Source organism: Aulostomus chinensis, chromosome 17 (genome assembly GCF_037954235.1).
Source record: "Aulostomus chinensis isolate RoL2024-O1b breed Wild chromosome 17, RoL_Achi_v1.0, whole genome shotgun sequence".
Taxonomy (NCBI): Eukaryota; Metazoa; Chordata; class Actinopteri; order Syngnathiformes; family Aulostomidae; genus Aulostomus; species Aulostomus chinensis.
In genome coordinates, this window is record NC_141336.1 from 19,353,480 (window position 1) to 19,380,497 (window position 27,018).

The 27,018-nt window shown below is 43.1% G+C and overlaps 2 protein-coding genes across 6 annotated transcripts in view; one reads left to right on the top strand and one right to left on the bottom strand.

Annotated features, from left to right (window-relative positions):
* Positions 1-17,081, top strand: part of ttll5 (tubulin tyrosine ligase-like family, member 5) — a 57,012-nt gene extending 39,931 nt beyond the window's left edge. For 3 of the 5 annotated variants that reach the window (XM_086181688.1, XM_086181689.1, XM_086181690.1), the window contains 4 exons: positions 1,054-1,252; positions 5,848-6,035; positions 10,993-11,075; positions 13,515-17,080. In XM_086181688.1, the coding sequence (XP_086037814.1) occupies positions 1,054-1,252; positions 5,848-6,035; positions 10,993-11,075; positions 13,515-13,567 (523 nt within the window). In that variant the 3' untranslated portion in view covers positions 13,568-17,080. Of the gene's footprint in view, positions 1-1,053; positions 1,253-4,647; positions 5,141-5,847; positions 6,036-10,992; positions 11,076-13,514 lie in introns of those variants that run through there. The other 2 variants (XM_086181691.1, XM_086181692.1) reach the window with 2 other exon arrangements.
* tgfb3 (transforming growth factor, beta 3) lies at positions 15,118-26,211 on the bottom strand. The gene is made up of 7 exons (XM_086181704.1): positions 25,463-26,211; positions 21,197-21,360; positions 19,768-19,897; positions 19,537-19,644; positions 16,980-17,136; positions 16,323-16,476; positions 15,118-16,235 (listed from the first exon to the last, which is right to left on the bottom strand). The coding sequence occupies exons 1-7, from the start codon at positions 25,806-25,808 to the stop codon at positions 16,077-16,079; spliced, it is 1,218 nt and encodes a 405-aa protein (XP_086037830.1). The 5' UTR covers positions 25,809-26,211; the 3' UTR covers positions 15,118-16,076.
* Positions 26,212-27,018: the final 807 nt, after the last annotated feature.

A 27,018-nucleotide genomic window follows, 5' to 3' on the forward strand; every position in this document is an offset into this window, starting at 1 on the left:
TCAGCGTGTTCAAAGTTTAAACTTAATGCACTTTTTAAAAAATGTATTCTTCGCGTATTGTTCCTGAAATAGTTCAACCATTCGAAGTAAACGCATTCTAATTTAAAAGCATTTATCGGAGATTGTATTGCTGTAAAGCTTGGATTGGAAATTTTAGTCTTTACTGCAGCTGAATTTCGGCGCTAGTATCAGTTAATCTTCCTTGATTCAGTATTAGTATCGGCCCAGAAAAAAACAATACTGATCCGCCGCTAATAATTATAGAGAAATTTCAGAAATGTTGTTTTCCTCTTTTATCTGGTTGTCGATACAAATATGATACGTTTAGAAATGCTCCGGCCCAACTTTGCTGCAGCCGCCTCTCTGTGTCGGCACCACTCAGTGGTCACTCAGTTTCCCCACCCACAGCACCATTTAATCAGTTCCCGTCACTCATGACGGAGAAACGATCAAAACTGAGGGTTTGCTAGCGGAGCTGTGCGTCAAAGATGTTGCCAAAGTTGCAGTGAACATCACAATCCTCTACTCTTAAGTTGCAAAAATTCGTGAGCTTATTTCTTCCAGATATCAGTTATCTTCCTCCTTGATTACTAATAATCAGTATCGGCCCTGAAAGAAACATATCAGCCAACCCCTAATTTGAAAGAAACGTGTGCTGCAGAGCAAAGAACAACATGAGAGGGAGAGACGGCTGGATGCAGTAACATTGACATGATCTTTCCACTAGCACCTCAGAACGCTCACACCTCTCCGTCCCCCGGCTCCTCTCTCTCTTTTTACAATCTACGCACTATATGAGCATATGTTTATGGTAGAAATATCACATCCAGCTTTACACAACTGGAAGGACACTGTCTTTTTCTCAGAGTTAGTTGTGAAGGCTTTTCCAGCATGAGCCTTTAGAGATATCAAGTATCGGAAAATTTGAAAACATTCAGATGTCACATGTTCACAAACGGCAGAGCAACACAGTTTGCATGATCCAGCAGAGCAATGTGTTGTTTTGGCTGTTGTGAGTAATAATGCCTTTTCTCTCCACTTCTGCTCTTCAAGCCGCAGGCCACTGAAGGACGACGAGGATCTCTGGGACAGTCAAATGCAGAGTGCCTATAGCTTGGTGACAGGGGTGAGCCCCCAGCAGCACTACCAGCCCACTCAAGGAAGCTACCAGCTCCAGTTTGCCATCCAGCAGCTGCAACAGCAGAGACTTCAGTCTCGACCCTTTCTGGACCAGAGCCATTGTAGACACAAGGTACATGAGAGTGATGTCAGTTGCTTTTCATCTATTATTACCTGGTAAATATCATACAATTACATTTATTGTTGTTCAAGGGGATTTCCCCACAACAGCAGAGGGAGCTGGAAGAGGTCAACTTTTATTCACCAAAAGTGACGTTACACTACAGCTGGGGAGATGATTTCAGACACATGGGCTTGAACCCAGGTGCTTTGGTGGAAAATTATTTACCCGATCACAAAACAGGCGTGTTTTAAAGCTGTAGCAGCATCCCGTGAATAGCTGTTGTTGTTGATGCTGTTGGTATTCCTGATCACTTATTCCAATAAAAAGTGCCGGCCTTTTATGGTGTTTTTTTTTCAGATTAGGATTAAGGAAAAGACTTCAGAGAAGATGTGTTCTGCAAAATTTTTGCTCTCATTTCCTGTCATACTTCAAGATCGCACGAATGAAAACTGAGCAACGTGCATGAGAAATATTGAGTTATAACTCCAAAGCCCTCATATTTGTGTCTGTACAAAATATTCCCTTACCTAAGCACACTGCTGTCCAGAATAGAGCAAAAAGCACCCACATCAGTGGGAAGCTTTCATGTTAGCATTTACAAAGCTATTCTGAGAATCTGCTTCCAAACCACTTAACAAAATGCTTTTCGGTGGGAACATCCTCCTTAACAGAAGCTCATTCCTGAAGAGCCAAACATGACTCCTCACCCCGAGACTATATTGTTTGGCCGAGTAACTCGGCATGGCTTATATTTGAAGTAAGTAATCAAGGAATGTTGCCCATGAGTGCACTAGAGAGATTCCATTACCATCACAGTTCATATCAACTTTGAGCTCCATTTGTGTTCCCACTACAACACAAATACAAGTTTAGGGACTGACTTTCTCAGTAGTATCAATGTAGCCACAACAGCAAAAAAAACTTTTAGTCATGTCCGACTAGCTGTCAAAGATGTGATTTGGCTGTTTTCCGAAGGAGATGAGAGCCATTTCACCAAGGTATCCCTCCGCATGTTTAAACAAAGTTTCTCTGAGAGACAATTTGACCAGGAATTTATTCATTTTCCAGTGGATTCTGGGTAGTCAACCTATGGATGGAGAGAAATGACATGTGCTATGGGACAACTTGGCTGGTGGAATAACCGGATGCACTCCCCCCCCCCGATGCGCACCGAGTAAGGCAGTTGCGCTCACGTCATTGTTTTTTCACCATTACAGTTGAACTTTAATTAATGCAATTGAGGTGATATTTCTTTTGGCTTGGTCACACGGTCTTACGCAGAGCACTTTGTGTCAGCCATCCCTTCCCTCTATTCCATTCCTCCTCTCATTCTGTGTCATGGTTATAACACGGCTGACCATGTTCCTCTTATTGCTGACATCATTCCCCACGGATATGGAGGCAGGAGTATCCCGTAAATCGAAACTGTTGGTGGCATGTATGACCACAGTGAAGTTTATCCCCATGAGTCGTCTCGTTCTTGCAGTACGTTACAATTACTACATTATATTTTCTTGAAGAACTTTTTTAATGAATTGTACTTCTACTCTTCAGGACATTTTTTCTGATATGTACTTTTACTTCGCTACATCGAACTTAACACTTCACCCTTATTTTACAAAAACATTTTGCTTGGAATCATGTTTATATTCAGTTGAGCTCATTTGCATAACAACAGTCCATCCATTTTCAGGTTTCCATTTTCTACCACTTATCTTGTTAAGGGTTGCGGGGGGCTGGAGCCTATCTCAGCAGCCTTCAGGTGAGAGGTGGGGTTCACCCTGGACGGGTCACCAGTCCATCCCAGGGCCAACACATAGAGACAGACAACCATTCACACTCACAGCCACACCTACAGTCAATTTAGAGTATCAATCAGCCTCGTCCCCTCTTGATGTCTTTGGACTGTGGGAGGAAGCTGGAGTACCAGAGAGAACCCACACAGGCACAGGGAGAACATGGACACTCCACACAGAAAGATCCCGTACTGGAGCCGGGGTTCGAACCGGGAGCCTTCTTGCTATCACAACGGTCATCCATGTTTAATAGTGAAAGATTAGATACGCCAGCCTTCTATCAAATCAGAGCACTGCAGATGGGACAGGGCATGGTGAGATTTATTGTGCTTAAAGTTAAATTATTTACTACTTTAGCGGTCCTTTTTTATGAATACTCTTATTTCTGTTTGAGTCATACTTGTGAATTAACTGTACTTTTAATGGTTTTGCTTCCTCTATCAACCATGTTAAAAGGCAGTTGCTAATCCCTTTTTTCTTGACTTAGCTTCTTCCATAAACATTGGCCTCATCTTATGCACTCCTCTTTCATGATTTATGAATAGAGAATTCCAACCTAGCATTTAGAACCAAGCTCTTCAAGCTAGCAAGAGTTTTATGTGTGAAGGTGGAAAAAACTGACAAAGCTCAGGGGAGGAATGATAGCGGCATCATTCAAGTCAGTGCTGCATAATGTTGCTTCAGTCTTGGTTGTTGGACATGCACCTGAGTTGGGTGGGGAAATATACAGTGACTGCCTGATTTTAACTTGTATACTTTTATACTTCAAAACTTAGGTTTTGTCTTGAGACAGATTCACTTCATCTCACTAAGCACACCTTTTTTTTGGCCTCATTTGAAAATTGACGTATTTGGATAACATTTGAGTGTCCATGTTCACATATTTGTATATCTTGTGTGAGAGATGAATAGACAGGGGGCTGTTCCGGCCCTCCAATCCACGTTCCAGTTATTGGGTGCAGACTGTGCGGCTCCGCCATGGGCTTGGCCAGGGGCCACCTGGCAGCCAAACAAAGGTGCCCTTCCTGGCCTCGCTCAAACTGAATTGCAGCCATAGGCCATGCAACCTGGAAACTCAGCTTCTCATTTATCAACACAGAAATTACATCAGATATTCCCTGTGACACTGCCGGCCCTTTGAATGAAGCTGGAAAACCATTAGCTTGTTAGATAGCTGTATAAAGCTGCAGAGAAAATAGCATAGACGTGAGATGTGGAAGGAATGTATGCGAAGTGTTCAGCTGCACAGCGAGGATGGAGTGAAATGTGGCTCTAAAATATTATGTCAGAAAGAAAATGGTATTTCCCTTCTTCCCAAGCCTTGGGAGAGATCTTGTATATACAAATAATGTGAAGAATTTGCTTTTCAGTGTAGCCAATTGCATTTAAAACAGCGGAGATTGTTTTGATTCAGGATGGCATTTTATTAAAGCAGCTTTGTGTTTTTTCATAGTACAAATGAAATAACAGTGCAGTGTCAGAGCTGTCACTCATAGTGATGAAACTAACAGAAATACCTCCTGACCCTGCAGCTCCTCTTGGATTTGTAAAGAATTTCATCGAAACGATTAGATTTGTATTGTTTTGTTTCACTCTCGCCACTTTCAGATGTCGATCCTTTACCCCACGCCACCATCTTTACATCCATGTAGTTGAAAAACTCTGTTAAATCCTGGCACCAGTACGATGGGAAGACGGACCTTCAGACGGAACCATAAGTATGAATTCTGACAGAAATGTTATTAGAGAGACCACCATACATGCCTCAGTCTACTCAGTCCTACTAGATGTTTTTATCCGTTTTAATGGTTTTTGATCCGGGCTCCTGGCTGTAGGTTTAATTGAATGCAGCTGGAATCTGATGATTGAAACTCTTTTCTCATGTTAGAAAAAAAAAAACACAGTAGCAAAGACACAAACAGGAAGTTAGCTTATCGACACAGCAACTATCAAAAACTGTCTCGGTGTGATCAGAATTTCTAATGTGACGCGTAACTTTACGGTGTTTGCGTACCTGTTGGTGGAATTATTGTTTAGTTTTGCACTTGTTAAAATGATTACACACTTCATAAGTTGGCACGAACACCCTGTTAGAGTGAAACTATAAGCAAATACTGTATGTCCTTGCATCAGTACATCGTTCCTGATAAAACTGGCAAAAAAGCATCCTTGTTTTACCCCTTCATCATTGGCAGAGTCTGTGAGGAAACAAAATATCGTCAGATTCGTCCGCTTAATGATGGGCCTCGAACGAACCATTTGTGACATCTTAACCTACCAAAAAGAGAAGAAAAAAATTAAAGGAAAAAAATCTAAGTTTATAATTGTGTAATTTCCTTAAAAATGACATTTAAAATCATTTAAAATTTTACAAAAACACCAAACAAAAAAAAAACATGCATTGATAAAATAGCCTGAAAAATCCTGTAAAAATTGAACAGAACTCCTGGATGTGAAAACCTGTAAATAGTTGTGAATGCTGTGTTACCAAAGGATAACATAAGTAATAATGTGTTTTCTTAAATATGTATCAATATGTGCATGAGTGTGTTTTTTTTTTTTTTTCGATTTTTGGAAAATAAATGAGCAAAGAATGCTGTATTTCATTCCTCAGTGATACAATTATGGCAATTAACTGAGTTTTACTACTCAAAAGGCCATTTGTCTGGCCCCCATTCTTGTGTGATTGTTTACATAGAGACACAGGAGTTTGAGAAATGTGCCCACAGGAGCATCATAACACCCAGAAACTGTTCCAGTGATTATGGTGTTTAATCAGTTTACAGCTTCTTCTTTCTTGTTTCTTAGGCTCAACACTCAGATGAGACCAGCGCCCCACACGCCAAGGTCCCCAACAACCCATCCGGCTTTCATGTCCGACCCTGTCACAGCCACAGCCATATCCAGTCCTGTGTGAGTCCGGTTCCGTCTCCAAAGCCACCCAGCACCGGTCGGGATGGCCAGATCAGGAAAACGGCAACAAAGCGCCTCATCAAGTAAGAACAGCTGAGTCAATGCATTTGGTCATGACTCTTAATGCTGCTCAAATCCAATATAGTTGAAAGCTTAATAAAGTCCCCATGTAATTTATAGCACATTAAGTGATTGCAGTGCAATGCTGTGGATTGGCCCCTGGCTGTGGAGTCAGACTCAGTCCATGGGATCGGGCAGTTCAAGAGGACATGACTACAGCTAATGAGTGTTAGAATACGTGTGCACTGCTCCCAGTCTTTTGGCTGCAGGGTCTATCTGCCTGTTCAGTAAACAACCTCATCACAGGCCTGATTTCTGCCTGAACCGTAAACAGAATGTGGTTCAGTGGAAAGGCCTGGGCTCTGAGCGCCATTTAAATCCTGTTTGGTTTGGAGATAAGCTGAAGAGCAAAGAAGGGAAAATAAAAGGAAAAGAGCGAAACAGGGCTGAACTGCCAGCTCTTTCCCTCACTTACTTTATGACTTTATTACTACAGCATCTGGCCAAATTACACAACAACAGCAAACCTTTGTGATCTGGGCTGACTGTTTGTTTAAAGCACGCTGTTGCAGTGGCGAAGGGCTCTTAACACTTATCTAATGTGTAGGAGGAATGGAAACTCGTATATTAGAACGAAGCCTGTGAGAGAGTTAGCCCCTCCATTGTACCAATCTGAGAATTTGCTAATAATTAACTCTTTTTAATGAGGTATAATGTCTTAGAGGCCAGCAGGTAGCTCTGAGCAAAGCGCTCCTCGCTCTGCTGACGTGTTGCATCGCACTTGGCGGGTCAAAGCTGTCAGAGTGCTGGCGAGTGAAGAGTTAAGAGCGCAGGGGTGCAGTATAGGGATTGTAGAATAGGTTAGGGCAGCCGCGTAGGTGCAGTGTTTGCTCCTGTGTGTGCGTCTTCCTGGCATTTTCCGTGTTTACCCACTCCATGTGGAATTCCATAGCCCCCCCCCTCACACACTCACTCACACACATACACACGCACGCACACACTCTCCTCTGTCTTGCATTTTTGTGGTCGACCAGTGTGACAGGGGAGAGTGTGGGAAAAACGGAAGCTTCAGTACCAAAAATGCACTGATGGAAACAATGAAAAAAAATATTAAAGACAAGGGAAAAGAAAGAATGACAGAGAAAAGTAAACTCTGTCCAAGAGAAAGGAGATGATTGTTTGCAGAGAGTGGTGGGATAATAAGTTGCTTCCCTTTATTTCCACCACTCATTTTTAGGGGGCAACTTAATACCTTTGTTATGTAGCCACATCTGATATGCATCCCAGTATACGCCTAAGCCCCTCCAACTTAAAATAGAGTCATTGTGTGGGTGCATTCACACAGTTCAAGGTTACCCACCTCCCATCTGGCCGGCAGTTGAACCGCTTGATACAAATGTACCAGCTCTGACCTTGAGCAGAACATCATCATCGTTAGTTTAATCTATTTATCTGAATGATTTGGGGTCTTGTTTTTGAGCCTAAAAGGGAGTGAAGCTGTCTGTTGATGCAGCCAAATCATTTCCTCTGTTAGATAGAAAGAGAGAGAGAGAAACAGTCAGCAGAAAGAAAGCCATCCAATCAGCAGCCTGAATATGCTGACTCCTGTCTAGTGATTGGACTGACTATCTACTCTGCATTGAGTTCTAATTTAAGACTAAAAGAAGATGAATAGACTTTGGCAGAGGTTACTGAGTGACTCTGTTTTCTGCCTTTGATTTTCTCTCTGGGCTAACATGCAAAACAAATGTGCTTCATGTTGCTATCGTACTCAGCAGGGCAGGGCTCTATCAACATACCACAGCTGCCAACCTGAGGGGCTGCAGGGACTCGGCGTGGAATGACTTTAGTGAAGGCTTTGAAAGGAGCAATTTGTAAGACAAATAAATGAGCCTGTTTGGTATTTTGTTTGCAAGGTTTGGCTAGTTGCAGCTGTAACTACGGAAACGCGGGCTGTCGTGTGGCATTACTAATAGGGTGACAATTACAGCAGCACCATTAATGTCAGCCTTGCTGCCGCTTTCACTCCCTATTAATCAACCACAACAGTAGTTATTTTCACAGGATACTATATACACACAGAAGCTGCCAAAAGTGTGTTTATGGTTCAACTCCATCCCCCTTTGGTCAGTTTGAATACATACGAGCTACCTGCATGCACAATAAAGAAGCATATGTTTACTTAAGGACTTCTGTCTGGAAGTGATGTTTGCGGTTTTCAGTTTCGAAGTTCAGATGTAGTTCTCACGTACAGTTAAGACTCCTGGAGTGACAGAATGAGAGATTGTTGACAAAGAAAGTGATGTGAAAAACCCCAGAGGTCAAGTTTTTTTCTCCCCTCCCTCTCAATATGAAAGGGGTTGCTTCCTGTCAAGGTATGCCACGCTTAAAGTGGGCCAATTCTATTTGTGGTTGTGTAATGGTATGAAAGAACAACTGTGCAGCCCCTTACAAGGAGGCAGTGTGTACCCTCATTACCTTGTTAATGCTCCTTTGGCAAGCTGCTGTTACGGGGCGAGAGGTTAATGCCAGCTAAGCTTTATTTATTGTTCCCCCCCTAAAAAAATGCTTAACAGATTTCATGTATAAGGTTACAGACATGTCTGCTCCTGCTCCACGCCTCACCAGTTCCTATAATGATTTACTCTGTGCAAACACTGTATTTGCTGTCCGATTATGTGAAGAAGAAGAAGAAGAAGAAAAAAAAAGGGGCCTTGTAATTTGTTGTCTAAATCTCCAGACGTCTCTGTGAAGCTCTTTGATATAAATATAGCAAGTAAATGCATTCACTATTCATCCCGTAAGAAAGGCGACTGTGTGTACGAGGCCTCAGTAATTATAGATAACATATGTACACATTCAGCAGCCATTCCATTAGCTGCTCCTGTAGAATCTAATGTGATCCAATACAGCTGCTCTGTTATAAATTCTAACGTTCGCTCTTCATTGAGCGAGTATTTGAACTACATGTTTATTTGCGAGCTTTTAGTTTGCAGCGCTGATGAGCTGCATAATAACGAGACCAGCGCTGCACGATTAATGACTCACTATGGCAGCCTGTGCAATTATATAACCGCCAAAAAAACAATACAATTATTCTTTGGAACGGTACTGAACAAATTTTGTAGAAACGGTTTTCATTTTGCAAAAGATATTTTTATTACAATTTATTTGATTTAGTATGCACTCATTTTGAAAACATTAATCCACAAATATTATTGCAATTTTGCTTGCGTAAGCTTGTATGTTTGACAATTTATGCATCGTAATGTTATGAGTACTATTTTTAATAACCCCCCCCCCGTTGATAATCAATCAAGTGGACTCGTGATACCATTTGTTTGTTATACTGCAATCACAATAGTGTACACAGGACTGGGTTATATATTGCAGTATATTGAATATTCTCTTAATGTGATATGATAAATATTTTTGAGTATTGTGATACATTTTTGATGTGACACAAAATTAAATGTTTGACAGTCATGGCAAAAAAAAAAAAAAATGGCAGTGACACTTGTCATAATCATGCCAGACCAATATCATGAACCGGAACAGCAATGGGACTTTTATTTCATGGCCGAGCTGGAGTGAAGGACATTACAGGCGCGCTTAATCAGTCAGCGTCTCTGCACATCAGAAGCTACTGTTCAGCACAATAATTTCACCTAAGTGAAAATCGCATCATCCAGGACAAGGTGCAGGAATTTGCCCCCTTCTTGTCAGAAAAGCTCTTGAGAGCCACTCAGTAAACATTTGACCCCCACCGGGCTCCTCTGACTGCACACATAGAGACCGAGTGACACTTCAGACGTCACGCACTCACATCAACACAGAAGGGATGCAAAACCCGACCGCTGAAAACAACCTGAACCACTCCTTACACAACCAAATGTCCGCTACGCATACGAACCGCAGCTTTTCGTTCTGCGGGTAAACAAAAGTTATATTAGATTGTGTGTACTCACTGAGTGTTGCAGCATGAGCGTACACATGTGGCTTCACCCTCACTGAGAAAGTAAAGGGAAGAGAACAGGCGCTAACGCAATGGAGACCGTAAATGACAGCAGATCGCAGCAGTGACATCATGTGTTTTTCATTTCAGTTCAGTGGGAGTGCGTCTGCATGTTGTTGTCATTTGCTGTTTTGGATGCCGTTAATCTTAAAATCCACCGAACGGAAACAATATCCGTGACCCAAAAAGTGCTGGAGAAACCAAACTCTTGACGCCGCTCATGCACAGTAACAAGTGATCACAAAGCTATATTTGTTTCAGTCATTATCTCAGAGTGGAACAGGTTGAATCCAGAGCGAGGTGTCCTCGAATTTGGGTCAGGACAGTTGCAAGAATAGAGCTGTGTCATATTACAACTTCCATAATAGAGTCTGATACTGCTGTTTTCCTTCACATTACTGGTCCTGACACCTAAACTTGTGTATCAGCCAATGCCGAGTACTGATTCAACATCACTATTTAGAAAAAAACGTTTTATTAGTGGGATATGCTTTCAAAAATATTGACAGATAGTTGACATTCTGCTCGCTGCGTCCGACCTGTGTCACATAGATTTTTCTTTGCAGCTGTAAAATAGTAGTTGCCTGTGGAAGCACAGCTGTTTTACACTGTGTTGAGTTGTTTACAGCTGTTGGTTTTTGCACGAATGACTCATCCTTTTGAATTTTACAAAAGAAAAGTATTTACAGCATATTAGTATAAACAGATTTTCAGTTTGTTTTTTCTGGAGTTAGATTATGGATCCTAAGAATACTGCATTTTCGCTTATCCTCGACTTATGAATCCATCATTCTCGATTCTACTCCGTTCTCCGATATATAAAATACCGTGATGCAGTTTAAGACTTCCATCGCTCACCTCGGTGTGAGAAACATGGCTTCTTAAATTCAGTACAGTCAACGCAACAGACCACAGGGGAGGAATGTTTTCTTTCTTCGCTCACATATCTTGTGTCTGCTTACCAGGCAGACATCTGCAGAGAGGTCAGCCGGTGGAACCGTGTCCAGTGGCCAGCATATGGTCTACGAGGCCATCTGCGGTACAACAGGTGGGTCTGATGCTGCAGTTCTGCACGTGCTTCATACCGTGCTGTAACTTGGCTCATTGGGACCAGAGGGGAAGTTATGCCCTTTCTATGCCAGTGTCAGTGATTACAACCAGGCATAGCGCACATTCCCCATGGAGCACTGATAAACACCACTGGATATTTTTACCCTCACTCTGTGGTGTATTTTGCACACTGTAAAAGATAACAAGTTTGTCATAATAACAGTACTATCAACTTTGATCACAATCTTGTTAGAAGAGCAAGAGTGAGGCTTTTATTGGTTACTAGATTAAAATTACTTAAACAGTAGCCCCCTTAAAGTTCATGCCAAGCAGACTTGAAGCAGCCAGAACTGAATGGGCATAAACAAACTTTCCAGTGCAGTAATTCACTGTTTGATCATATAGTCACAATGAATCCAAGACTAGATGTCAGATTACTGCTGAAGGATAAAAAGCCATAACAGTGATGACATCTTTCTTTTGTAATGGGAACAGTTTGGACATTCCCATCTGTTGGCCATTTCTTCCCAGTTGTAATTACCATCCATCTGCCAAAATCTTGTCCAGTTGCACCCCAGAAACTACACCAAGAGAATAAAAATGGAGCTCTGCCTCTTGCTGGGTTTATTGTGAGTAATTCACTGCAGTTGTGGGCGCATGCACTCACGTGTGCCGCTGTCATCTCTCAGTTCTTGCGCAGCTCTTTCCACTCCGAGCAAAAGTGTCGAGCTTATTGCAGCAACGGGGAGTTTGAAGCAGTTGATGCACACATCTGTTTGTCTGATCAAGGCCGCTTTTTTTTTTTTCTTTCCATACTATACATTAGCATTAGCATTCATCACATCATTTTGAGTGTCACAGTCAAGCTGAAGCATAGATCAGCCTGCATTTGTCCAAAACTGAGCTGTCGGAAAAATACGGTAGCTGTGCACCTCACCCCCCCCCCCCCCCGAACATTTCTTTTCATTCTCCTCCTTCTCCCTAAAGTATGAAGGCTGGCTTAGGTTAACAAACATCTTATAAACTCATCAATTACTGTAACTGGATCCGTTGGGAGCAGCTCCTGAATTTCGTGAATGCATTTTTTCCATCGTTTAGGGCACAAAGGGTGGGGGAGATGCTCCGCTTATGACTTTTAAAAAGCTAAAAAAAGAGAGAGGGAGAGAGAGAGATCCCAGTACCAAAACCAGTTAACAGGGCAGGTTTATCCATGCATTGAAAATGAATCTGGGAGTGAAACAGAGACCCAGTGTGGTGTTTAGTGGGGTGGGTGGGTGTTATTAGAAGGGGCACAGCCTTTGTGGAGCTTAAGGGTGAGTCAGGGCTTTCTGCCTGCCCAGTTTACCTTTGTAGTGAGATGACTGAGCTCCCCTGATCGACTCTGACAGGGAGTTAGAGTGGGTCCAAATGGGGAGCATTCTCTATGATCAGCTGTCAGCCTTCATTAATCACATCTCCCTTTATCTCTCTCACTCGTGCTCTCTCTTAATCTCTTCCTCTCTTCACTCTCTTCTAGTCCTGTACGCTCGCCCCACTTCTTAATTTCTTGACAGCGGGATTTTATTGCCGACCTATCAAATATGTGTTTTAGCTTGTGTTTTACAGTCCTTCCTTTGGCGATTTCTTGAATTTCTTCATTGCCAGTGACTGAAAGAAGATTTATTACTCCCAGTTTGAGGAATTGAATTCTTCTCTTCTGCTATTTTAATGAGTCTGATCATGTCCGGATGAATAGCTTAGATTCTCTCTTTTAAAAATGAGAGTGTGTTGGGGAAGAAAAGTCAGATCCTTCAGATGAATCACTTAAAAGTGATGTTTTCTTTAAGGAAAGGGATTTTGGATTTGGAGTCTCTGTATCTGAGTAGATTTCACTGTCTAAAAAAGTTGCTCACTTTATCTTTCGGTTGTTTTGGTTCACTCTTTTTGTACTTTTGATTAAACCCTAGAGAGAATATTGTGCCTCCATCTTTCTTTTGCTGAGCTGTAGGAAGCTGCTTCCAGCTGTCATGTCATCGGATTGGAAGTCAGGGAGATGTTTTCGTTTTCCAGCTCAGTCAGGCCTCACGGTGTAAAAGAGCACCAAAATAAACAAGAGTGTGCAGAGAGGGAATGAAAGGGAATACTGTTTGGGAGCACAAACACGGCAGCTCGAACTGTACTTGGAATGCCTTTTCTACTGGATGCCTGGCCGTGTTCCAGGCGATAGGATGGAGGGGCTGAGCGTGGAGGGACGGCCAGACAAAAGGCGAACCGCTGAGCTGACTGAGCTCCACCATTAATGATTAAAAGAACATTCATCCGAAGTAACTATTTCAGGATCTGTGTGTGCACGTGGTGGTGGTGGTGGTGGTGGATGGGTAGGGGGGTGGGGGCCTCATCCTGCCCTTTTACCTCTTTTTTTGTTTTTAATAATTTTCCTTCATCTGTTACTTCCCAGGTCTTTCTGTGTACCGCAAGTTGTTCCAGGGCCAGGAACCCAATCACAGATGACACGAAAGTGACCAGGGGCACATCCTGCCGCTCTGCTGGCCTGACAGGTGTCTCTGCATGTAACTACATACCCACAGTCACACAGAGGTGTATTCTGGGAAAGAACAACAGCAGCACATGAAAGCATGCCAGACATCCAACAGGGTCCTATTAATTTCCCTATGATACAGCCACAGACATGTTAGAAGATAGTGTGCCAGGCCAGGAATTCCCAGCTTTGACGCAGGTTGGGATTTTGTTGCACAGCTCAACATCAGATGGCCTTTTCAGCTCCCTCATCCCTCTTGGCTACACTCAGTCTACATCCTCACAGTTGCCCGCCCCTCATTCTCCCCGTGCTGCTGATGCCACAGACAGATTTCACAGACAGACAGCCCTCAGCAGATGGTTCATCAAACCCCCAGAGGCATTTTTCATGTGCACTCTCAACCATTCATATAGATCCCTCCCCCTTAAATAGTTAAGATAGGGGGGTTTTGTTCATGCATGGCGAGCATGCAGAGAAGTTCCTCTCATGTGTTGTTTCTGGCAGCAGACACTTGGAGACCTAACTGATGCCAAATCAGACTCTCTGGTCCTCGCCAAAGGATGTGTTTAATTATAGCATCCTTTTCTAGTAGGCTTGAGGAGAACATTCTTGATTGTTAGCACTTAAATAAGATTGTTCCCTTCAAGGACCATGTCAAAAAAGATATTCATATCAAGAAACACAGCCGATCATTCCTCTAAGAGTCACTGGATGTTTTTATGGAAACATTCTTTCTTTTTTTTTGTCTTATGAAGTAAATGATTGTTATTGTATTTGCATTGTCAACCAAAAGGCATTCTGGGCCATTTCTGTAGCTCTAAGCACAACATGAAGAGGACTTGTGATTATGCACAGCCTTCCCTACAGTGGAGGTTAATGCTGCACCTGCAGACCAGTATCCTTGGGACCATACAGTGAGTTCACTCAGGGTGTGTGAATAAAAAACAGCATCTGTCTTATTTATCTTTTAGCTTATGATGACTTTGTCAGAAATACTTGAATTGTATGCATGTCTGTCTCATATCTGCTGATGACTATCATCAGAGTGGTTTTTGCACAGATTGTAGTACCAGTTTTAATACTTTTGTTGGTTGGATTATTTTGTAACAGTGGTTGATGCTAAACGTCATGTTGTGTAATAACTAAAGTCAGCGCATGCTTTATTACAAGAATCCCGACACCGAAATCCAAATCGATGTGTATATTCTGCTGTGGTGATGCGGTGTTGTTTCCAGTCTCCTATTGGATCCGTTTTCTTCCTGATCGTTTACAATACTCATGCATGGAAATGTAATCTTTTTGGCACCATTTTGGCTATTTGTAGCAATCAACATTAACATTAAAACATGCTGAACATGTCCGTAAACGTACAGGGTTGTTTTTTTTTTTTTTGTCCAACGCCCAAGTAGGTACAGTTAAAGCCGATTTCTTCATGTTGGTCGTTTAAATTCAACCTTTAAAAATAAAGTGCTCTAAAATACGTAATGACAACAGGGGGGGGAAAAAATACAGTAATTAACAATTCTATCCAACTGGCAATTTTTAATTAAAAAAAAAGTGTTTCCAAGAGTAATAATAAGAAAAACATTTACAGTTTGTGATCTAGTTCACTTAGTGACATACATTGTCTCATACAACAGAAAGGCTTCACTGTAAAATGAAACAATCCCTGGAATCACCATCCTGTTGCATTACAGAGGTAAACATCACCATTGAAATACTACTTTGAATAAAGGTTGGTTTCCAGCATGTTTTACTTAAAATCTTTTTTTTTTTCTTCTTCTTTTTTTTTTTTAATTAATTCAACGGCATTGAATCCTAAATAAACAGTGTAGGGAGCTGCTGCGGTGTGCGCAGCATCATTTTCCAGCTCGGACATTCAAACGTGTCCTGTGTGTCGGGGCTGCGCGTTACTGGCTGAAAGGGTTCTTTGCTCTCAGCAAACAGTCGTTTTTGTTCTACTCACTTTGATGCATTCCTGTCATGCTGAGTTCAGTCTGCGTTCTCAGTCATTTTCTCTTTTTTTTGTTGTTGTTTTTTTTTTCAGACTGCAATTATTTATATGTCCTTAAGAATGCAGTGGTCATCGCAAGACAATTTCATGTTCCGTTCCTCTTGCATTGAAAACTTTGAATAGACTGAGGTACACGCTGGAAAATGACAAAACATACGACACACACAGACGTCAAAAAGGTCATGGCTGATGGTCAACAAGAGGCCTTGTTGGGTTTGAGAACGCCGTCGGTGAAGTGTTGTTTGACGAAGACTTCGAGGAAAATGCCATCGACGATGATGGTGAGCAGAGAAGTGAGCCGCATCTTGTCTGCGGGGGTTTGATTAGTGTGATAGAGCTTGGACTAGGCTGAAGCTGAGGGGATGGGGGGGACAAACTGTACCGTGCCCACCAAACCCCTCATACCCGCTCCTGAGTAGTGCTGGGAGTCATCACATCCCATGTCTCTCCCTGGGCCCTGAAGCCGTTTAGCTGCACTTGCAGGACTTAACAACCATGTTGGAGAGCTGCTCGACTTTAGGCGAGCGACCCACGTAGTAGAGGATGGTGAGGGGTTCCAAATCCTGAGGCACACAGCAGGGTGAGGCGGAGGCCTCTGGGTTCAGAGTGTTGTACAGGCTCAGCAGCTGTAGAAGAAAAGAACAGAATGTGATCAGAAACCACATCTACCAAACAGATTCCTGACTTCTGAATGTTGTGGCACGTCGTCTCACCGAGCTGTGGGTGGTGTCAGCGCTGCGTAGGTAAGGACAAGGACCGGAGCAGAAGTTGGCGTAGTACCCCTCAGGCTGATGGATCCACCTCCAGCCCAAATCCTGCCGGAAATTAATATATAGTGGTCGCACACAGCAGTTCTCCTCATAATTGCTGTTGACACAAAAGGAGAGGAGATTATTTCACAGATAGCACATTTAGGTATACATTTTCCTCCCCATGGCCTCACTGCCAGCGATGAGAGAGGTTCAGAAATTCCACTCTTAGGTGTGCCCTTATTTTCCTGCTTGGAGTCAGCCCAGGTGTCTCGGTGCTGCCTGTCAGCCTGACAGAGGAAATCCAGAGCTGAGGGGACGGCATGTAAGAGGAGGTAGCGTTTTCTAGTACTGGGGCAGATCCCGACTTGTATCGGCTAATACCTCTGTCATGCTCGTCTGGTTGATTAACAAGTTTATTCTTTGTATCCTGTGCCCACGCACCTCTTCTTCCCTGCCATCTTTCCGAGACATGACAGCTGTGATTTCTATTACACATTGAGTTGGCTAGTGTTGAAAATAAGACACAAATGCTTTTATTTGTAACGAACCCTCAGCCACAAATACAAAAATGCTATAAAATATTTTAGACGGTGAAAGGTATTTTCCTGTGTGCCTTACTTGAAGCAGTAATTGGTGTCAAGTGCCCTCTTGCGCCTGCGTGAGGAGGAGTGGGCATCCAGCCTGTGGGGAGGGAGCATCATGAGGATGAGGTGGGGGTAGAGCTGCTCCTTCTGTTTTTTCGAACGGCTCAGATCGTCATAGTCTGCCTCCATACCTGCAGGAGCAAGTCAGTTAATATGGAGGATTCCAAAAAAGAAAAAGAAAAAAAAAAAGGCTGCACAGAAGTGCAGAAGATTTATAGAGAACGGTGAAGGTTCCTGTGTTTCAAGAGCTGACATCAGAGGAGCCACAACTAATCAAGGCAATCAATTGTAACTTTTACAGAGGAATCATCTCCAGACACATTTCTGGTCCACTTCTCCTCAACACTTGTCCCCCGCTTCCTCCTTTCCTCCACCCTCCCTCGTGGACCTGCGTCTGCTCATCCAATCTGCCCCTGATAGCTAAAGCAGTGGATGTCTCAGGAGAGATGCTGCTGGTGGATATGTTGGCCCCTCTTTAATTAGGGGCCAAACGTCTGAGCTCCATGGCAGCACATTCCTTGTGGCCAAGCCAGTCCAGAGCGTTCCCAGGACTGAGGGCCCGGGGGCCCCCGGTGCTAAGTGAGATACCAGATCGATTGTATTCCCATGCTCTATGTCTCCCCTCCTTGTAGGAAGGAAATCTATTATCTTACCTAAAGACCTCAACATGCTAATGTGTGCGCAACACTTACGAGAGACAACTTTTTTGTAAACCAATCTCATAATAAAGAGAGAATTATTATGTTCGGATCAAATCCACACGCACCCTCAGGAACAGAACACGCCTTGAAATACGACCGAGAGGCCAAATCAAAGCATCAGGTATTATCATTTAGCAGTAAATGCATGAATGAAACATGAGACTCCTGAACCTGAATGCAAATTAGGGAAACATCCAGAAAACAGACATGCACATTTGAGTTTTGATAGGGTTAGTTTTGATATGAAATATCTGGACTTTAATTCAATCCACTGCCCTTTGAAGATAGGAGTCCACTCTGCCAACATGACTTCACCAAATGTTCTGAAGGACCATATCACAGATCAAAAGGAAAACTAATGACCTACAGTGAATGCCAATATCCACTGATAACTTCTGATCCAACAATAACTATCAGGTTTTAGAAACATCTGAAACAGACTCCTCAAACTAAAGAGAGCCTCTTATATCAACTGGTTCTGAGAGCAACTACTGCAAATCATCTTAAGTCCAGCTCTGCCTCAACAGCGCTAATCACAATAAACCACATTTTTCAACAAACACAAGATGCCTATCTGGAGCATTAGACAAATCAAACAAACTGAATTATCTGGCCCTCAATGGTGAATACAAACCAGCTGAACGTCTTTTCAGAGAGAAAGAAATCGAACGCAAAAACCAAGATGTTCATTTAAAGACGATACAAAATCTTGGAGACGTACACGAGAGTCTTTACTCATCCCACATGGAGACTGGGATGGTTAAATGAAGATGATTTATTGATCCGCAATTGTAGATAATGTGGGCATCATCAAGGAGAGGAAGAGCTATTTTAAAGGCCCAAATTGTCATTTCATTTGCTTTCTTGCCAAGAGTTAGATGAGGAGATCGGCATTACTCTCATATATGTGCGCAGTGGATACAAAGTGACAGCAGTCAGATAACCTCACTGCCTGACTTGACAAAACCTGTTACTGCAAAAGAAAACAGTCCGGCACTGACAGCCCCCCCACCACCACCAAAAGGACACCACTTGTGGTTTTCTTCACATTAATTAGTGAGATTTGGAGGTGTTGATGGGTAGATTTTTTTGACCTTTGGACAGAGCCAGGCTGTCCCCTCCAATTAAAGTTGGAAGGGAAACCTCTGTAGGTCATGCTTGGTAAATAATCTCTCCAAAAACCAGTGGGCACACAGGCAATAATGTCCCCGTTTTGAGTTCGGGACAACGCCGTGGGAAGTGGGCCTTTTAGCAAGGGCACTAATACTTGTGGGTGCTAGCATAGAGGTCACCTAAAAGGGGGAAAAGTAAGTCCTGGGTGGACTTCCTGAATTTCAGAATTTCTCTGGTGCTGTTTTAGGAATTAGATAGTAGACAACAAGCAAGGGATTCCCATTCTGACATAACCGATTTTATTTTATTTGTTTAACAGTCATTGCGGAACTTGCAAGCTAATGTTGCTATTAACTAGCTAGTTTGTTTGGCAGTTGTCATTGTTCAATGCAGGGGAAGTGTTGGAGAATGCTGTCTGATATAGTCCTATGGAAAGTGGGAAAGTGTATACCTGTTGTTCCAGTTAAGCTAAGCTAACCAGCTGCTAATAGGAACCCTCATATCTCTATTCTTGACATTCTTGTATTCTTGCATACATATTTTTGCCAATTGCACTACTCTTAATATTAAAAATAAATACATGAATTTGAAACCTTCATGCTGCCTCAATACAATGAAGTCATGCTTTGGTAAGGCAGGCTCATAACACACTTCAGAAGAAAAAAACAAACAATCTTGCTGAAATGAGCCACTTTAAACTATTGAATGCAATCTCACCTTTGAACTTGACCTCTAGCACCTCATTGGCGTTCTCAATAATGTCACCATTAGGCTTGAAAGTGTGGCAAGGACAATGCACACTGATCTCCAGGCCAAGATTGGTCTCTGAGAGAGGGAAACAGGAGCAGAGGGATGTAAAGAGCTGACATTTCCCTCCTTCATTTTAGATGAACTTATGCTCTTTTGCCAGAAGCATTGATATGTAACAAGATGAGGCGCTTCACTCACGTCGGTACATCAGCCACTCCCTCACGGTGTCTGTAACATCAAAAGAGACCCATTCAATCGTTCCCTTGGTCAGGACGTTCTTGCCCCCGATGTAACGCTGTTTGGCTTTGGGGTCGTCTTTCTGGAGGATCTGCAAGAAGAGATGAAAATGTGACCCAGCTGCATAAACTCTCCTCTACACACACACACACACACACACACACACACACACACACACACACACACAGAACCAGAGCTGTCTGTCTGCGCCAGACTCTCCAGGATGCCTTGGGCCAAATGTCTACTCTTCATGGAAAAAGTGACTCCCTGTGTTGATATCCCCATTTTGCAAGTTAATGCCTGCGTGTTACCCTCCTGCCAATGAGAACCTGGCTGTCCTTCACATCAGGCGCTCAAACTTTGACTTCAGCTCGGCTCCCAGATGCAGTGTCACACAGTTCAGGGGCGCAGGTATCTCTGCAGGCTTTCAATATCTTATCATGTTAAGATCCTTAACTGAGGCAGAAGTTTACCAATTCATATCTCCACCAACATTTCTCTGAACAAAAGTGTTTCTCTGTTGTAGGAGGTGTGTGTGTGTGTGTGTGTGTGTGTGTGTGTGTGTGTGTGTGTGTGTGTGTGTGTGTGTGTGTGTGTGTGTGTGTACCCCACAGTTCAACCAGGATAACCAGGTTCCTGAACATTGTCAGCATCTAATCTGCCTTCCTGTGGGAACAAGGGGCCGATGAGAGCTGCCAGCGTCAGGCTGCTGCCAATCAGCTAGAGCCTGAAAAGTGTGGGGGCGAGAGAGCGAACAGCTCCATTTACTCCCCCAGTGGGTGACACTGCCTCTATCTCCTCCTAGGCCCCTGGAAACAATCTGAGGGCCTGACAGTCTGTATTCAGCGCTGGCCAGAGTCTGCCTCGGAGGCGGTATGCAGTCCGGAGACGCTTGTCTCCCTGGCAGGAAATGTTGGAACTTGATCATTACTCCTAGTCTCTCATGGGAGATTAATGAGGAAACCGAACAAAAAAAAAGTATTCTTGCTACCTCACACACAGACTATGAAACTGATTTTACACCCATGAGCACACAAATGCAGGTGCAGATCCATAACCCTCTTGTTGAAAGCATAACACGTCGATCCGAGAGAAGACGGACAACTGCCTTGAGATTGACAGCTAAGAAAGAAGTTCCTGAACGGTAAAGCAGTTTCTGAAAGAGGGCTGTGCAAGCTCTTAAAACTGCTCTGATGTAGAATCCATTTGACGGCACATGGAATAATGATCAGCTTTGAAAGGAGGAGAGAGGGAGTTGGACACACTAATATAAATGTTTTCATCTTCCTCGCCGACCTACAGGCTCGTAGCATTAGGCCTTCAGAGAGAAACAGAGCACATTACCCCCTGTGTTCTGCTAACAGAGCAAATGAACGGTCGGTTCACACACCTGGTAGAGCTCAATCCTCTGCTCGTTTTTCTTGGCGCCGGGATTGGGGATCCGCAGAGCTCGAAACTCGGCCCGGAACAAGTTGGTGGAGTTTTTCTCCATGGCGGAGACGTTGAAGCGGAATACCTTGGAGGTGATACCCTTAGGACAGTAGGGGAGGTCATCTGCAGGTAAAATGGAAATGATGACTCAACAGTGGCTTTAAATGTTATTAAATATTTTCTCTCTTAAAATAATGGACTATAACTCTAATTGTTTCTTTTGGCTGAATCCCTTTAAACTCTTATTCATCTCTTACCTCATTGTGTACATAATATCAAAGCCTATTTTCCTCAGACATCCTTACAGGGGCGGACATGTTTACCTTTTGATTATTGATAAGCTCTTTTGTCGAGGATTTCCCACTACAAGTTTAGATAGCTTTCAGATAAAAACAAAGGTTTTTAACTATTTCTAGTCCATTCCAGGGAGATATGACCCATTAGCACAAACCATCTGCTTATGCTTTGCGCCGTCCAAGTTAGCAACAAGTTGAAGTCATGAAATGAAAACCAAATGTCCCATGTCATGGTGGTGGAGCTGAGTGCAGTGGGACGGCAGCGTGCTCCTCCCACCAGCTCTGGAGCTCAACAGGTGCTCTGAGGCCTCGGATAAAAGCCAAGATTTCCCCAGAAGCAAAGGGTTTATCCAGGAACATGTGCTGGAACAGGACAATACCTGAGCGACCAACAACAAGGCCGGCTCATGACAGCGTCTCGACAAGCTCTAACTTGTACGTGTTTGTCTCTGATTGCACCAGCTGAAAAATAAATGGCCAGATTGTGATTCTATCTGGAAGGCTTCCTGTTGCACTGAAGACTTTCCCATTTTATACCACAATATCACAGAACACTTTATTATCTTAACAGGCCAAGCACATGCAGCGTTGAGCAAAACAAGCACATAGCAAACGTTTTACAAGTGGAAACAGTCATTTACAGCCAAGCCACGGCTAATTTATGACCCCAAGCTTTACTACGAAGTGTCAGATTCGCCAGTGGCTGAGCGAGGCATTGCACCTTTAGCTGATTTGCACCTCTTGCTGTTCTGGGACAATGGAAACTCCGAGGTTCAGGTTATTTCAGTGTCATCACGCAAAAGGAACTCGCACATCTCCAAGTATCTGCACTTCATTTGACCTATAATCCGATCGCAGTGTCCTCCCAGTCATTATCTGATATTTCCACAAACCTCTTTCAGTGTTCCCTATTTATAGGTGACCTTCTCAGCGTTCATCCCCAGTCGTATATCTGTCCAGTGTTTCCGCGCAATCTATAGGGAGGAAACCTCAGTAGCCTTTTCCTCCCCTCACTCACCGCTCTTACTCTCTCTCTGCGCCCCCCCCCCCACCTCTGCCTCCCCCACAGAAGGTGGAAAGCCCCACTTCGAGGGGAGATTTGAAATTCTAATCAAGTCTTTGGTTTCCTTTTGGATGACCTCATTTTTCCCATTGCAATGGTTTTAGGTGGATTTCACATTATGGCTTATTTTTGCCAAGGGTCTGAAAGGTAATTTGTTCCATGTTGGCGAGGAGAGGTGATTGCTTGCATAATTAAAATGAAATACATTCACTAATTTTCTGACAACCCCCCCCCCCCCTCAACCCCCCAACCCTCCTCCATCTTTATGTGACCTAACACGAGTGTCACGATGCTGATATAAACTATGAAGCATTCCACTATTTCAGCTGCTTCTTGGTGAAATATCACGTGTATTTTTAAACACTGAGGTAGTAAAAAAGAATTATATTGTTGTGACTACTGATTTAGTTGAATCGCACACTGTTCTGAGGTCAGATGCTAATTGGGGGATTTAGTTTTACTGTGGCACATTTTCATTAACACCTTTGTATTTATAGTCACATATAAAATAACAAAACGATGCCCAGTTGAGCTCATTCTTATATTATTACTCAATTAATTTGAACAAAGATGAGCTCTTTAGTGGTACGGAAAGGCCTGAGGAAAGACTTCCTCTCCTCCCCTCGCCTCTGCTCTCCTCTCCTCTCCTCTCCTCTCCTCTCGGGAATCACCTCTCTTTCCTCTATCGCCTGGAGGATTGTCTGTGATGTCAGTCTCTCCAAAGCTTTTGCGGAGGTAAACAAAGGAAATAGGAAGCATGAGGCGGCAGGTGCGAGCCAGCTGCTGAAGTGTCTCCACCTCATAAAGGACAACACACACACACACACACACACACACATCTTTTCAAATATATTAGTTTGGACGTACAATTATCTAGTTCAAATGCAGTAGCCGAAGTTGGAATTTTTCAGATTTATTTACATGATATCACGATGAGAAGATTCTCACAAGAGAACGCCGTCACACGCCTCTAGACGAGAGGCGTGTGACAGAGTTTTCTTGTGAAGTAAAACAACTTTTTCCCCCTTATTACGGATGAAGAAGCTAAAAGGCTAGCGGCGTTTGGGGAGGGGGATGCTGTGCTTCTGGAAACAGGCCAAAGACCTGTGTTTGTTCTGGTGACATCATCTTTCTGCTATCCCATACATCAGATGTCCTCAGTGCTGGTCCTCACTCCTAACTGACCCAACACTGAGTCAGTTTTCGCCTTGAACTCTCCCTGGAACTGCTCACGTCAGAGCACAAGGAAAAGGTGCGTGATTTTTCTATTTTGTAATGTTATCATGTCAAAAATCATCCTTCAGTTCATTATTAACACTATTTGATAGTCAGCGCGGATTACGTGTGACACAAGGTGCCACATTGGCCTTCCAGACACATCTGCATTGGTAGTAGTGGCTAGGAAAAGTAGTTTCAAGCATGTGGCACATATGAAAAAAAAAAAAAAAAAGAATGAGGGAACTTTCTGTTTAACTTTTTAACTGGGCAAAGAAAAAAAAAAAAAAAGAAGAAACTTGACTATATTCCCAAACACTCCCACCTTCCAAAAACAGTGCATGTAAAACTCATTATATCCAGGGGGAATGAAAATGAACTACACTGCAAAATTATCAAGGTGACAGACATTATGTTCCTACACACTGACACATGCTCTGCTCTCTTTAAAATTACATAATGGAAAGGAGGGGAGGTTTGCTAATTAATGTATGTTGGCGCCATGTGTTTATTTAGGTAATATCCTCCGTGGATGAGCTGTTTAGTGCAGTAGGTGTTGCCAGTAGTAAGTTAAGTCCACGTCTTGTATTATCACCTTCAGCATGAGACCAATGTGATGTGTCCTGGGCACCTGGCCATCACTGATCCCACTCCTTAGACCTCTTGTTTGTTTTGGGAGCTCTGGCTACCTCTGACCAGTGGATAAACCTCGAGCTGTGTATTTTGAATGTCAGAAGCACTTTGTGGGACCTGTGAAATGGATTTGATTCAGGGCTCATGCTGGAGACTCTGCTCAGTATCACAGCACAGCGTCAGAAACCTGTTGATTTCAGGATGGTAACACCGCGCTCTAACCGGCCACTGACCATGAATAGGCACAAATCCAACACCTTCCACTTAAAAGACAGACTCTCTCCGGAGAAGAGCTGCGTGGTGAGCTTCTGTTTCTGATTTCTGGAACAATCAATGGACCATAGTTTACACAGGAAATACCAGTATGGATGAACAACGGAATTAGATCATAACACAGAGCTCCTCGGCTCCCCGCTATTAGAAGAAATCTTGGGGAAATAGAAGTGAGAGAGAGCGAGAGAGAGAGAGAGGGAGAGAGAGCGAGAGTTGTAACAGTGGGTAAAAAATATTGGGAGACACACGGCCAGAAAATGGAAATGAGGTCTTGGAGTTGGCAATAAATACTAGACTTAACTGCCTGAGAATTTTCCCCGCTAAGGAATGTGTCAGACTTCGACTGGAGTTCCCATGGCTTTAGTGTGAGGTATGTATGAGGAATGGCGCTCATTCCAATTAGAATGTTTACTTTGCCCTCAGCCTTTGCGCGTAGCGACCGCTCGCAGGCGCGTCTGTGCGTAAAAGCGGCACAGAGACAACTTAACGAGAAATGGAAAAAATTAGATTCCCAGTTTTTGATCAGGTTTCCTCAATAACAGCTTGTGTCGTGGGCAGGTTTTTTTTTCTTTTCTTTCTTTTTTTTTTTTTTTTTTTTACTTTACGTACGTAAAAAAGAAAACAAATAAAGATGGGATCGAGATGTTTGGAGGAAAGTTGGGTATCTGCATGGCGAAATAAAGATCCGCAGCTCTATTTTCAACAAAAAGACACTTGAATACAAATGATGAAGCAGTTAACTTACTGTTTTCTGACGGACCATTGATCATGTTGAACTTGTAAATCTCTTTGGCATAGTATTCAGTCTCCGTGTTATCCTGTCCACAACTTTGTTGCCTGTCTCTTCCCAGTTCCTCAATCAGCTCCCTGGTGCTGTTATAAAGGGCCAGAACCTGAAACGGTACTTGACTCGGACCTGTTGTTTGAGGCGGACTGGTCAGCCGGAGTTTACTGAGGATTTGTCCCCGGACCGCCTCCACTCGCTTTTTCTTGATGTGGTCAATGTCCACAGTGGTACAAGTGGATAGCGACAAAATCACTGTCACACAGTTGGAGAGGAGGAAAAACAAAAGTGCTTTGCCCAGATTCATATTTCACTCTGCGTTCACTCACAACCGAGGCTTGTCAGGTAAAAGAACAAAACAACACAGCTAAATTCCGATTTGAATAGAATCCCTTTTCTCTTTTCATTCAGGTCGTGAGTGAGTTCTGTTCCTGGATGAATCCCATTTTCTCAAGTGCTATGTCATCTTTGCAAAATGCGCATTTGCAAGAGACCAAATCCGTGCCATTTCGGAAAATATTCTCAACCCTTCATCAAAACTCTTGATCCTACTCTTCATTCCCCCCTCGACACATACAAGCATCTGCTCCCTTCTTCCTGAGTCTACAGGGCACCAATCTCTGCACCGTGGTTCACTTTCTCCATTGCATGAGCTTCTTTCCATCCACTGCTTATAGACTCGGTGCGCCTCTCTGCTATCTCCCTGCAGCCCAGCCTCAAATACATTGCCAAGCATTCCCCCTTCACTTGTGCTTTATAGGCTCAAGATGTGACGTTTCTGAGGGAGGGGCCGCAAAATATAGCCCCTGCTCGGACAATAACGTGTGTCCTATTTTGCAGTGTCCCCATAATCAGATTTCAAAACTTTTAAGTTATCAAAGATGGTGGAAAAAATGCAGGGCACTCTGTGATTTCGCAAGAGGAACAACGGGGAGAAACTTAACTTAATTTAAGACTCCCATTAGTTGGAGATGACAAAAATACTGTACCAATGAATAAAATTGTTTTGTTTTGTTTTGGTTTTTTGGGGGGTTTTGTTTTGTTTTGTTTTGTTGGAGGCTAATCATAGGCATGTCAACTCAGGGGTCAGGAGGGTCCATGATTTGACATTTATGAAGAAAAGGACGGTTAAAAACATAGACATAACTCCAAAATACGACAAATCAAACCAAATGAAAATATGACGTTAACGAAGGGGGTTTTAAATTGGTGCACAAGGTCGTCAAGTCAGCTGCAGGGATCGGCTAGAATACTGCTACCGTTCAGCTTCTCCTACTAAACACAACAGCGACATCTAGCGGCTGGCAGGAGGAACCTCAGGTCCTACTCCTCTCCTTTTGTGGCGACAACTTGTGTAGATGACATAATGGATATGACGGAGCTCTTTTAAAAATAAAACTAAACAAATTACGATGTTTGTTTGGTGAAAGGGCTTCTAGATGTTCAGATAATATTTTATGAATAGAAAGTCGTCATTGCTGTTCAGTTAATAGAAAAAAAATGTTTTATAACAATGG